Consider the following 14,034-nt stretch of genomic DNA (forward strand, 5'->3'; position numbering starts at 1 on the left):
TGTGTGTTTTCCTCTTCACACACTAACAATCAATTTTCCGTCCTGGTGGAAAATTGCGTTGACAGACGTGCTGCTGTGTGTGCATGAAAAATCAGCGCTCTTGTTTTTTTCCCTCCTGAGAGGAGAGATGATGTTGCTCCAAATATCTACACATGTACCCATTCTTCATTCTCCATGCTCTATTTTTACACCCCGATAAACCCGCTTTAATTAAAAATGCCTCGACTAAAACCATCCAGCCGCTCAGAGGACGACACCACGCTGCTGTGTGTCACATCAAACTCGCATTTACTGAGAAACAGCTTCACAATACAAAACAAACAACAATATAACACTAAAACAAATATCTTGAAGATCATTTGAATTCTGAAAGTTAAAAATCATGAAACTGGTGTTCTGATGGAAAACTGAACGTTCTGAGCCCTTTTCTCCTTCTGTTGCTGGTTTATATCTGTTTATTCTGTGAATCTAACGTACAGAATATATTTCTTGTGGTGTCATTTTGTGAACATTTTATGTTTTGAAAGTTTTAAATCATATAAAGGGATAGTTAAGATTATTGAGGTGTGGTTTTATGTGTTACCTACAGTAGATGGAGGTCGATGAGCTCCCAGTTTGGAGAAGCAGCAGGAGTACTGGAGTAGGAAGCTAAGTTTTGTAATTAGTTACGTAATGCATTGGATTACCAAAAAAAGTAATCTAGTCAGAATACTTTGCCCTGCTGTAAAACAGACTTTCTGGCAGGAAAACACTGCTATATAAGACAAATATCACTCTCTGCAAACCAACCAAACTCCATTGACAAAATCAGTAATTTTACATCATGGAACACAGGCGTTTTCAGTCTGCTGCTGTCACAGTCTTTTCAATTATTTGTGTTATTGTATGACTTTGGTGTTTTAAAAAGTTAGTTCAGACTCTTTAAAGTCACACAGTAACACAAACAAGCTGACTGATGGAAGCAGCAGCAGACCAACAACTCCTGAGTTGTGAGAGATAAAATTACTCATTTTGTGAATGGAGTTTGGTTAGTTTAAAAATAATGATATTAATCTTAAACAACAGTCAATTCCTGTCAGAAAAGTCTGTCTGGCAGCAAGGTAAAGAGATGAAAATATTCTAAATTTAGTGTACACTTAAACTGATATTGATTTTTTTCAGGTGGACCCTTCTTAAGTGAGTAAAATGTCATTTGATGCTGACTCTTGATAAGTACCTCATATGACCACACTTCAAATAATCTGAATTATCCCTTTAACTTCCTTTAATTCATAGTAACAGCTGAGCCAAGCGTTGTAGATTGTAGATAGTCGATTGTAGCGTCCACTGAGCTTTTCATGCTTTTTACTTTTCTCATCACAGCAGCCTCCATCACAGTCTCCATCTTCATCTTCATTTTCATTTCATGCTAAATCAAATCAGTTCCAGCTCAGTATTGCTTCATTTTTTTTTTCTTTTGTCATCTCAGGCAAGATCAAATTCAACATTTTGCTTGAGTTTGTTCTTTTGAAATCATAAAAGTTAACCCTCCAGGTTTCAGTCAAATCAAAACAAAAACCCTCTACAACCTAAAAATAACCAAAAAAGCTCCATAAAGCTCCGCCCCCTGAAGCTTCGGCCTCAGTGTGTTGGTGTTGACCTGGTTTGGTTTTGGGGTTGGGGGTGTGGGGGGTTTGGCGCCCTCTGTCTGTGGTTGCAGTACTCTCCCAGTTAGAGATCGTCATATAGACAGCGCCTCCCCGGTCTATCAGGCCGTGCAGAGTGCGGAGAAGGACCCGGACCTTGGCGAGGGGGGCCGCCGCAGCACCAGCATGCAGTCCAAGTCCTTCCGGGTCCTCGCCCACATGACCAGAACTGAATCGAGTAAGTTTCCTTGTGTTCTTTAGTTTTATTTGGCTTTACCACGAAGTCTCATTTAAAAGTTATTTAAATAATAACCTGACTCAAATAGAGGCTGGGTCGGAATATGTGATGTAGTTTTAAACTCAGATAACCTGTTTACACCTGGTTTTACAGTGCAGAATTTACAAGAAGGTCCAAATAATTAAGAATTTCTCAGAGAAAGTTTCACAAAGTTTACAAAGTTTCTTCTCACTCAGCAACTCTCATAAGTGCATGATTTTTTTAAGGGAGTTTGGTGATACTGCTGTTGAGTGTGTTGAGGACGCTCTGTGACGTCTCCTCTCCTGTGTCTTCTATCTGTTGCAGGACCAGGGGAGGAGGTGAAGGAGGAGGAGGAGGCGCTGAGGAGGAGCAGGTAGGCAGCAGAGCTCCATCAGACAGCTGCTGACCCCCCCGGCTCCTCACCTGCACACTCTGCCCCGCCCCCAAACACATCGCTCCGCTGCCCTCTCACCTGTTCTCACTGCCCCGCCCATAAAACATCATCTCCCTGTGAGCTGAAGTCATATTTGACTTTTTAACTGTCAACAAATGATGCTGAACTTTGATCGAACTCACAGGTTTCAGCACATCATCCTGACTTATCATATATTTAAAACAACATATTCAGCAATTTTCACTTATACAACAATAAAAAGATGGATTTATATGAAATCTGCAGGAGAAAAAAAACAAAAAAGTAAAGTACAAAAGACTAAATAGCAAAAACAAAAACACAAAAGAGTGGCTCAGGTTCAGATAAATAACACCAGAGACTAAAATAATGATGTGCAAAAAGAGAAACTGAGAAAATCCCTGCAGCAGGTTCCCACATTTAATAAGAAGGTAAGAAACATCAGTCTGCCTTCAACACTTCAACAGTTCATTAATCCACTGCAACATGTTCTTCACCACAGAGTAGAACTACTTACTGAATACATTTATTATAGATCAGGATTCAGTACCTTTTTATCAGATTGAGATAAAAACATCTTGAATGTCTCATTTGCAAATTATTAATTTTGCAGATTTTTTGCTCTGTTCTTTGAACCAACAAACACATTGCTCACATTAATAACAATAAAGTAAAAACCCAGCCTCAAAAGGTCCCAAAGAGTGTGCAGATTAAACTTTAAGATTTTATCATTTGTCTGCCTGAAAGGAGACATTTTACATAAACCTTTACTTTTAGTATTTAAAGTGTATTTCTCTGGAGAGATTAAATCATTTGTCAATCTCCCAGTAAACTGAATTAAGACTTTATTTAGTCATTTTTCTTTTATTTATATTTATCCTTTTGTGTAATAAGTCATTTTTTCTGCAACAAATTTAAACTTTTAAAAAGTTTTATTGTGAAAATGAATCTTAATAGAGTCTCAGTAACCTGTTTTCTCCTGATCTTAAATCAGCAGCATCAGATGCATCATTATCATTTCATACATTCATTCTAAGTTCCCTGTAAAGAGCAGGTTTGACCAGCAGGTGGAGCTGCAGGACTGATGATTTACACTGAGGATGAGTCATGAGACGCATTAGAACTTATTTTGTCTCAGGACAAATGATTTAAAAAGAGACAAACTGCTGTGACTCACCTCACAACAAGAATTCACCTGTGCATTAAATGAACGTCTGACCATTTCCACATCACCTGTCACTGACAACATGCACACATATTAAATACTTTCAATGAGAAATAAATCATTTAGGCTGAGTCAGCAGGACATCTCATTGTTTTTATTTACTTTCATCAGATAAACAGAAATGAGACAAAATAAAAACATTTGAGCAGAATTAACACACTCTCATCTTTTCCCCTCATTAGAAAAACAATATACATAATTTAAATGCTGTATAAAAGTCTATTGCCAATATGAATTTTAAATTTGCAGAATTTTCTCCGTAGCCCGACCCACCTGTGGGTCACGAGCCGGTGTTTGGAAATGACTGCATTAGAACACAAAGTACTGACAACAATAAATAAATAAAATAAGGAAAACAATAAAAATAAAAGTGGCTTAATTCCCACATCTTGCACCTTTAATGGAAGCAGCAGGTTAAGAATCAGTGAATGTTGGATTCAGGAGGATTTTATTTGTTTGTTTCCTGTTGTTTTTATCAGCTGTTGTTGTTGTTGCTGTTGCTATTGTGTTTGTGTGTAACAGAAGCTGACTTGCCGACTGACTGTCAGTCTCTAAATCATCTGTGAGTCTCCGAGAGGAGGAACAAACCTTTTTAGCCCTCCTCCTCTTCCTCCTCCTCCTCCTCCTCCTCCTCCTCCTCCTCCTCCTCCCTGATGGATGGAGCTCTCTCTGCTCCGCACACTTATTTAATCATCCCTCCATTATGCTCGATTGATCCCTGCTGCCTCCTTTCTCCTCCCCCTCTCGTCTGTTTGGACTGAAATACAACCACATGTCCTCCCCCCTCAGTCTGTGACTCACCGTGAATCAATAGGAGCAGAGGTCGAGCTTTTATCCGCCAATAAAGAGACTGAAGCTTTTCCTTTTTGTCTCAAAGTCGTCCTGAAGGAGGCGACTGGAGGACAGACACAGGAAGACAAAACACAAAGAAATAAAATACTGAAATTCTTTGATTAATCCCCAAATATCTGCATGGATACACATTAAAGAATTGATTGATTTCAATATTAAAGAAGAAGAGGTTTATTAAAAGCTTCTTCACTTCAATCCAACCATCAAACTGTATTTATGCAGCAGCTGTTGACTCAGAATGTTTTACACTGTTGATTGTCTCAACTCTTTTGTCTCAACATAATAATGTTTCCTCTGAACACGATCCAGCCAGTGATTATTGAGAAAACTACTGACGTCCAGGAGACGCCTTCACTTTCAAATTATCAGCTAGAAAAATGCAGGTTGTTGCACTGAAATCAAGTAAAAAGACGTTTAATTCAGGAAGTTGAATTAAAGATAAAATAGGCAGATAAACTGACAAAAAATGAAGGATGTAATCAGATTTCTTTGGTTTGTTTTTGCACATGAAACCTCGTTTTGAAATCATAAATAAAAGCTGACATTTTATCGCCGTCCTCGCTGATCAACCTGAGCAGATGAGATGAGATCAAATTCAGCTCAGTTCCTCCTGCAGCCTCTGACTAACCTGATGTGTGTCAGTGTTTATATATGTGCGCATGCAGACGTCTTCACATATATAAACATATAAACTGAATATTATTTTGATTCCAGCCCAGAGCGCCCCTCTCTCTCTCTCTCTCTCTCTCTCTCTCTCTCTCTCTCTCTCTCTCTCTCTCTCTCTCTCTCTCTCTCTCTCTCTCTCTCTCTCTCTCTCTCTCTCTCTAACCCCTCCTCTGCTGTAGCCCTACTGAGCATGCTCCAGCTTCTGCCGGCCCCGCCCTCGCAGCTCCGCCTGCTAGCGCCACCATGCAGCCTCTGGACCCCGCCCCTGCTCCATCTGACCCCGCCCCTCACAGGTAACCAATCAGCTGTGAGCAGATCTGAGCATTTTACTCTGAATGTGATTTGGAGAAGCTTTTGTTCAGCGAGTAGAGAGTTTATTCATTTATCATCGATTTCAACTTTTAACTTCCCAAAATCCAAATCATGTTCAGCGAGTGAGATTCTTGGATCTGTTTGAAGTTCGTCTGGTCAGATTCTGTGTTTCTTCTTCTAATCAAATTTCATCCAGACAAAAACCAACACTGATTGTGTCGACTAACTGACTAAACGTTGTGTGTGAATCAGAGATGGAGCCACAGACAGACTAACACGCTGTTGGTTTGAATCTGATCATGAGATTTATTGACAGAAAAACACCAGACGTCATGTTTCCTGTCAGTCTGATGGTCGATCAATGGTGTGTTATTTTAAAGGACGTGTTGCAGCTCATGTCTCTGCATTTGAAGCCATTTAATGCTGTTTATTCTGGTGCATTTTATGGGTTTTGGACTTGGTACAAATAGTCAGGTGACCTTCGTCATCACAGTAACCTGAACTCAGTCATTTATTCAAATTAAATGTCTGTTTTTTCAACAATATGTGTCTAAACTGGAGGGTTTTTTTTAAAAAAACAGAACATGAAAAGGAATAAAAAGTAGAGGATGGTAAAATAAAAAAGAAATTAGATCTTTAGGAGAATAACTGACAAGAGATTACAGAGAAATAAAACTAAAATTGTTAAATGTTATGACAAAAATATTTGGGGAATCCAAATAAAAAAGATAAAAATTTTCACAGTATTTAAAAAATTTCCAGTTTAGCAGTAAATATTGACCCTCTTGGCTCACTGTAGATTTGACAGACCTGCTGTGATGATGATGATGATGATGATGATGATGATGTGATGTTGTGTTTGTGTGAGTTTTGTTGTGATCAGAGGTTTTTTCCTTCGTGAGGCTTTAGAGTCACGTGTTGTGTTCATGTGCTGTTGGGAAAAGTCCAACATCTGGGACAGTTCAGTTTTTAATGTGTTTGTTTGTTGACTTCTTGAAGGTGTAGATGGTCCAGAGAGTGAGACATTTTTTCAAACAGCTGCACACTTCAACATCCAGCAGACAGACAGAGCAACATGTCCTGTTTGTGTCCAGCGCTGAGTCTCTGTTAGCTCTGTTTTTGGTCTCCACCTCCTGAGGGAAATCTCTGTCTCTTTTTCTGCTGGATGTTCTCTGATCTGCTGTTATCAGAGCTCACTGGATGAAAACATGCTACAAAATGTGTTGATGATACAAAGATCTCATGTTCATGTTAAGACACTAAGAAAACAACACAAAAAGGGCAGGAAACATCTGGATTAGCACCATCAGGAGGTTACATCTGGATGCAGATCGTCATGGTGACCTCTGCTGTTGTTGTCTCTACATCTGCAGCCTGAAGCGACAGTCTGCCGCTGGTTACGGCGTCCAGCGTAAAGCTGCCGTCTCCAGGTACCCGCACCTGCAGGGATCCAGTGGATCCAGTCCTCCTGCTGCCAGCGTTCAGTCCGCTTCACGCTGCCTCCTTTATTACGCTGCATAACACCACATCTGCCGTTACATAGCTTCTTATCCTAAAACTCCTCACAGCAACATGAGTGGATTCAAGGCCTCACTGTGCTTCAAATGAACTGCGTGTAGGATGTTGTTGGACCTCGTCTGAAGTCTGAAGGGTTCTGAACGCTGTTCTCAAAGTCTGACACCGATTCATAAGGAACCTTTAGTGCCTTTCTGCCAGAAAGCCTTTTAAACATGTGATTGACGTTATGAAACAGCCACAGTTTGGTTACATTTATGCACCAAAACCACTTGGTTAAACTTAGAAAAAGATCTTGGTTTGTCTTTAAGTAAATACATTTTGTTACATCAGTCACATGAGGCAGGTGAAATTATAATGACTTGGATAACTTTGACTTGATAACGGGACATGAACTCGGGCAGAAATCTGAATATAGACACGCAATGTCCAAAAACTACTTGGGGAAAAAACCTGGTTTGGGTTAAAATAAATAAGTTTACTTATGTAAATTATAATGTTAATGTTTGTATGTTCAGTTACGTCACTTAGTTAAAAATAAACTGACTGTTGGTTTCACATGGGACACAAACCTGAAAGTCCTTTGTTCATTTGACTGATCCTCCGTACACAGACTGTCTCACTCCACTGTATTTGAAGCATCCTGAAGCCTTTATTTTGAAATAGTTGACCCTGATGGGAGTTGGAGTTCTAACCCCGGCAGTGTTGGTGCATCGCTGAGTTCAGGATCACGTAACTGTTGAGTAACAAGACTTAACAATTTCATCCATTCACAGGCTGCAGCTCTTCTAACGGCTCTAAAGGATCCAGCTGACACTTTTTTTTTTTTTTTCTTTTATTCTGTCTTTCATGGAGACACTGACAGTCTTTTCTTACAGGCTGGTTTTCAGGCTTTTTTTTAATTAAAAAATGCACTAACTTTTATTTATCCTTTGTACTTTGTGTAGATATACACTCAGTCAACACAGATTTGATGATTTGCAGGTCAAATGAAAGTTTGTTGGACCTGTTTCATGTGAATTTTGAAAAACTTTTAATCTGCAAATCAACAAATCAGTGTTTGACACGTCGAGGAACAGTCAGGTAAGAATCTGCACACGTAGACTTCTGGCATTAAATGTTGAAACTATAAATGCAACTTGGTCGTTGACATGTAATGTAATGTAAAGTCAAATGTTGCAGGTAACTCATGAAACTTAGCACAAGTTTTCATTTGACTGCAGGGGACGTGGACAGACTGGACACCTGGACACAGACATGTTAATAGTCAAACATCTGTCCGTCGCAGGAGCAAAAATCCCAGACTGAAAGAGACACAAAACACAGTCAGCTGTTGAAGCACATTTTCAAAAACCAAGTTGCATAAAAAAGTTTCACATTTAATCAAAAGTCTGAGAAGGTTTCCGGTCAGTTTGACAGGATGTGTGTGTGTGTGTGTGTGTGTGTGTGTGTGTGTGTGTTTTTATTGCTGTATCACTCCTCAGTGAGCTTCACAGGTTGTTAGAACAGAAACGTTGCCTGCAGCCTGGACATAGCGATGTATTGACATTTTTTCCGTCCCTCTGCAGTCAGTACGCTCAGCCTCCTGCCATGTACCAGGCTCCACAAGCCCCGCCCCCACAGCACTACCAGCCAATGCCACAGCAGTACCAGCAGCCCCCCACGCAACAGTTCCCGCCCACGCAGCAGAGCTCTATTCAGATCCCTCTTGGCTCCGCCCCTCCAAAGGTGGTCAGCACGGCCTGCATCTACCCCACCCAGCCAGGTGAGCACACCTGAGATCCAGTCCGATACGTGGAAATGATTATTTTACCTTCTGGTCTGCTGAAGCTCTCTGTTCTCCTCTCCTCCACCCTCAGCTCCTGCTCCTGCTCCAGCTCCGGTCCCGCCTCAGCCCCGCCCTCCAGCCGCCGCCCCGGCCCCAGCTGGCCCCGCCTCCTCCAACAGACCCCCGTGGGTGTCCGACACCAACTTCGCCGAAAAGTTCGACCCGAGCAAGACCACCACCTCCGTAAAGGTGCAGCCGCTGCCCCAGGCCGCCCCTCCTCCACCGGCTTACATCCCCAACCCCTCCCCTGCCGCGCCTCCAGCTCTAAGCCCCGCCCCCATCACTCCCAGCCCCGCCCCCTTCTCTCCTGTAGCGAGAGGCGTGGCTCAAAGAGCGGAGAGGTTCGCTGCCAGCAGCCGTACGCCTCTGTGTGGAGCCTGCAACAGCATCATCAGGTGACTCCACCTGCTGAGTGATGTCATTCTGAAACAGTTTAAATAAAGTTTAGAATAATGATAAAATATATAATGATCAGAATTTTAACTCTTATGAAGGATGAAACATTTAAAAATGATGAAAGACTTCAGGTAAACACCATGAAAATGTGTCTCCTAACACACCTGAGAATCTGTTTCTGTTGTTGTTGTTGTTGTTGTTGTTGTTGTCGTCGTCGTCGCCGTCGTCTCCAGGGGCCCCTTCCTGGTGGCCCTCGGTCGCTCCTGGCACCCCGAGGAGTTTAACTGTCACTACTGCCACATGTCTCTGGCCGACGTCAGCTTCGTGGAGGAACAGAACAACGTCTACTGTGAGAACTGCTACGAGGAGTTCTTCGCTCCGACCTGCGCTCGCTGCAACACCAAGATCATGGGGGTGAGACGATCCGCCTGTCCACCTGTCCACCTGTATATCTGTATTCCTGTCCAGCTGTCCATCTGTCCACCTGTCCACCTGTCCATCTGCATAGTTACTTTGCGCTCTGTTTTCTTTATTCACATGTTAAAGAGTGAATCAGATCTTAGAAAATTATTGTTGTTTTGTCTCATAAGTTGCTGCAGCAGTTTTGGGGTTGATGTCATTTATTACACACATTTTGTGCAAAGTTTAATGAAATTAAACCTTTGGAGAATTGACAGAAATGGACAGATTGGACACCTGGACACAGCTGTGTAAACAGATCATCCTACACTGGAGCAAAAACCCCAGACTGAAAGAGACACAAAATACAGTCGTAATGTCTCTTTGTGCTCGTTCTGTACTCATTTTGTCTCTTTGTGGTTGGTTGGTGTCTCTTTGTAGTCGTTGTATCTGTGTCTGTACGACTTTAACTTACATAAGAGTTCAGTTGGTTTGTAAAAATGCAGAGGACGTCTGATCAGAGTTAAATGTCTAAAACATGAAGGACTCTTTTAAATTTGCTCAGGATCTGATGAAGTTTGACACGATTTAAAGAGAAAAAACTTTTCCTGCTATCACACCCAAACACACACACACACACACACACACACACCTCAGCCTGTCTGACACGTTGTGTGTTAACAGGAAGTGATGCACGCTCTGCGGCAGACGTGGCACACCACCTGCTTCGTGTGCGCGGCCTGCGGTAAAGCCTTCGGAAACAGCCTCTTCCACATGGAGGACGGAGAGCCGTACTGTGAGAAAGGTACAAAGACGTTCACACTGTTTTAAAGATGGTGGAGGTCAGAGGTCAGAGGTCAGAGGTGGAGCTATAAGCTGTAAGAATGTCTGTGTGTGTGTCTCTCCGTCAGATTACATCGCTCTGTTCAGCACTAAGTGTCACGGCTGTGACTTCCCTGTTGAAGCTGGAGATAAGTTCATCGAGGCTCTGGGTCACACCTGGCACGACACCTGCTTCGTCTGTGCGGTGAGAAACTGAAACCACTCAAACGCTCAGAGTCACTTCATAACTCCGCCTCCGTCTCATCAGGTTTCCATGGAGGCAGACAGTTTTAGGTCCAGTCTGTTCTGGATCCCATGAGATTCAGCAAATCAAAACATCATTATGGATTTACTAACTTGGAATTATAACACGTCAAAATGTATTTATAGATTAGAGTTGTTGCTGTAAAACGATTCGAGCGGACAGATGTGAGAGCAGGACGTTGAAATGAAACGTCACGCTCAGTCCAGCGGGTCATGTGATGTTTGTCGTACCTGCAGGTGTGCCACGTGAACCTGGAGGGTCAACCTTTCTACTCAAAGAAAGACAAACCTCTGTGCAAGAAGCACGCTCACGCCATCAACGTGTAGACCAACCTGCTGCTGTCCCCGGGGGGCAACGCCGCTGCCGCCGCCGCCGCCGCCACCCACGACAACAACCGTTACAGCTGTGTGGAAACACTCTTTATGCAAACTACACTTTGGTGTGAGTTTTTTCTTTTGGTGCAGTAATATTAACGATTAAAACGACGCTGCCTGATGATTCTGATGCAAAACAAAGTCGTGATGTTTTCTGTCGTCCATCGAACCACTTTGTCACAAACGGACGTTTATTTTCTTATGTTTTCTACCAGAAACGACACGAGTGTTCACTGTGACCGCCGTGCTGTTTGTATGGAGTCTGGAGCTGCCAAATGAAATAACAGCAGACTTTTTCAGTGTTCAGTTCTAATCAATCAAAATCAATTGATAAAATAAAATAAAGGCTTTATTTCAGTCAATATTTATAATAATTTTACCATTTTAATAATTTGTTGCTTGGATTTTGACTCATTTTGTAGAAAAGTGCCAAACGAATAAACAAAAATGTAAATTATTATAATTCTTTTTACTTATTCTGTCTTTAAGTGATGAAATAACAAACTAAACTGTGTCATTTTAAAATTAAATCAGTTTTAATTTTAAAAGTAAAAAAATAAATTTATTTCATGCAACATTTAATAATCTATTTTTTTTTTATTCTTCAAAACACATCTTAACTTTTTGTTTGTAATATATCCTATGAAGTGTTGTCCTTTTTTAAAATGTATCGATTTACATATTGATTATAATTGAACACTTGAGACTCCGGCTGTAGTTTATTGTCCTCATCATATTTTGGATCGTCTGTGTGCTTGGTTTGATTTGGACTTGTTTAGGTCTCCTGAATGCTACCTTTATTTTATTTCTTTCCACTTTGCTAAACTAAAAAACTATTTTAATAAAGTTTGGTTGAGTGTAAAATATTTCACCTGGAGAAACAAACTTCAGAGCAGCAGACAGAAACATGAAGCATCACCTTTACATTTTAAAAGATATAAAAACTCTTTATTTTCTGTTTTGGTTTTGACGAAAACACGATTGTCTCTGCTCTCAGTCTGTCTGTGTGTCTGTCTGTGTGTCTGTCTGTCTGTCTGTCTGTCTGTCTGTCTGTCTGTGTTGGAGCTCATGAAGAAGAAGCCTTATATCTGATGTGTGTGTGACATGTTGTTAGAAGTGAGTGTCAGTGAATGCAACACGACCAGGTGACAGCGGCCTCGTTCAGCAGGTGAACCTGTGGATGAGACTGAGTGAGTTCATCAGAGTTCATTCACACATCGTCAGAAAACATGTGGTTCTCTAAGACTGGTGACACGGTGAGCAGGGGCCCCAGAGGGCCAGCAGAGGGCCCCAGAGGGCCAGCAGAGGCCCCTGGAGACAAAATGTGGGTGACTTGTTAGTGTCGTGGACACTAACTGGACCAGAATCTCTGTATGAAGTTTTCCAGTAACTGAAAAGTCAAACAAGTACGAAAAGACAAAAACGATCTCATAGAGACGTAACATGACTACAAAGAGACACAATACAACCACAGAAAGAGGCACACAGAGATGCAAAACACAACAACCATGAAAACAACCACATACAGGCATCACGACTACAAAGAGACACAAGATGATCAGAGAAACTCAGGACTGTCCTCCATCATCTGATCTCCACAGGATGTTTGACTGAAAAAGACATGTCTCTGTTTAAAGACAGTCTGGACTCGTCCCCTGCTCTCTCGGTGTATTATGGGTAGTTTTTCCAGGTGAAGCTGCTCAGGTGAGGCTGCTGTCTGATGGTGCGTGATGATGAGATGTGGAGTGTAGCTACTAATCCTTTATTTAACTTCACGTTCTGTAGGTGTTTCTATGCAACAAATAACCTTGAATTTGATATTTATTGAGTCTTTTGACTGTGTGATATTTATTTAAAGCTAATATATCATCACTGCTGCGCTCAGTGCTCCTCAGATTATTACTTCTGTCATTTGTTTTGTGCATCACAAGATGTATTTTGAGTGTTGATGGATTCATTTTTTAATTATTCTGTCAGTGTTTGTTGCTGTAACTGAACTGTAGGAGCCTGACTGTTAATTACAGCTGTGTTTTAATTATGAGGCCACTTAATGTCTCCGTTCACACTAAAGACTGTTTTTAATGTTTAACATTTAATCAAAGAACATCATGTTCTTTATTTTATTTTACTTTGTGCACACAGGATCTTATAAAATACCATCGTCATCATCCATAAAAATGCAACGTCTGGATTTGTATTAAGAATTAAAAATAAACATCTTCTTACTAAAATAAATCACTTTGAAAAATTCCACTCAGACTTTAGATTAAAAAAAAGAAATTTTCTTCTTAGAGCTGAACTTTTTAATTTTTTTTATCGAGGTGTTTCCCATTCACTTCAATACAGGCGGTGTGTTTTTAGCAGCATCTAGTGGCCATCAGAGGAACTGCAGCTTAACGAACTGTTGCTCCCAGTTCACAACAAAATAAATAAAAACATCTGAACTGTTTGACTTTAACACATCCTGTGATCAGAGCTGTACAGAGGAAACAAACTGACAAAATAATAAACAAATAAATAAATTAGTGACTAAATGAATGTGTTCATATGTCAATAAATGTACAAAATAAGTCTCACATTTAAGTTTGCTTCAATATTTATGTACCTTTATCTTAAATCCTCTATTTTTTTACTTCCTCTCATTTGCATAATGAAGCAGAAATGCACAAAGAAATGTAAAAATAAAATTCAAGTTTGGGGAAAAATGCAAAGGGAAATAATACAGAAAAAATACATAGATTTAAAATGCATAAATTAATAAACAAGATGCAAAGTTAAATGAGCAACTAGATAATTGACACAAAACTGAACAACCAGTAAATTATTTTGGTGCCTTTAATTCCATATTAATTAAATGATTGAGTCATTTATTGATTAAATTTTCATTTTGTTAGTCTTGATCCTCTGTAGCTCTGCTGGTTCCTGCTGGTTCCTGCTGGTTTGCAGTGGGAACGGAGCCTCAGTGAATAAATGATTTGGAGCAGAAGGACTCTTGGTGTTTTTCAGATGTTTCTGTGGGGAAAAAGTTCAGATTCGTCTCCCTGCAGAGTTCATCTGTTCATTTGTGCCTTTCTGTTTGTCTGA

The 14,034-nt window shown here is 40.7% G+C and overlaps 1 protein-coding gene across 6 annotated transcripts in view; it reads left to right on the plus strand.

Annotated features, from left to right (window-relative positions):
• The window catches only part of LOC146314984 (LIM domain-binding protein 3-like), a 42,420-nt gene extending 31,329 nt beyond the window's left edge, over positions 1–11,091 (plus strand). For 3 of the 6 annotated variants that reach the window (XM_084735483.1, XM_084735481.1, XM_084735482.1), the window contains 7 exons: positions 5,219–5,332; positions 8,435–8,631; positions 8,726–9,089; positions 9,324–9,504; positions 10,174–10,294; positions 10,401–10,516; positions 10,813–11,091. In XM_084735483.1, coding sequence (XP_084591609.1) covers positions 5,219–5,332; positions 8,435–8,631; positions 8,726–9,089; positions 9,324–9,504; positions 10,174–10,294; positions 10,401–10,516; positions 10,813–10,902 — 1,183 coding nt within the window. In that variant the 3' untranslated portion in view covers positions 10,903–11,091. Of the gene's footprint in view, positions 1–1,699; positions 1,864–2,208; positions 2,258–5,218; positions 5,333–6,724; positions 6,782–8,434; positions 8,632–8,725; positions 9,090–9,323; positions 9,505–10,173; positions 10,295–10,400; positions 10,517–10,812 lie in introns of all 6 variants that reach the window. The other 3 variants (XM_084735486.1, XM_084735484.1, XM_084735485.1) reach the window with 3 other exon arrangements.
• Positions 11,092–14,034: the final 2,943 nt, after the last annotated feature.

The sequence above is a fragment of the Lutjanus erythropterus genome, chromosome 14 (assembly GCF_056507025.1).
Source record: "Lutjanus erythropterus isolate fLutEry1 chromosome 14, fLutEry1.hap2, whole genome shotgun sequence".
NCBI classification, from domain to species: domain Eukaryota; kingdom Metazoa; phylum Chordata; class Actinopteri; order Lutjaniformes; family Lutjanidae; genus Lutjanus; species Lutjanus erythropterus.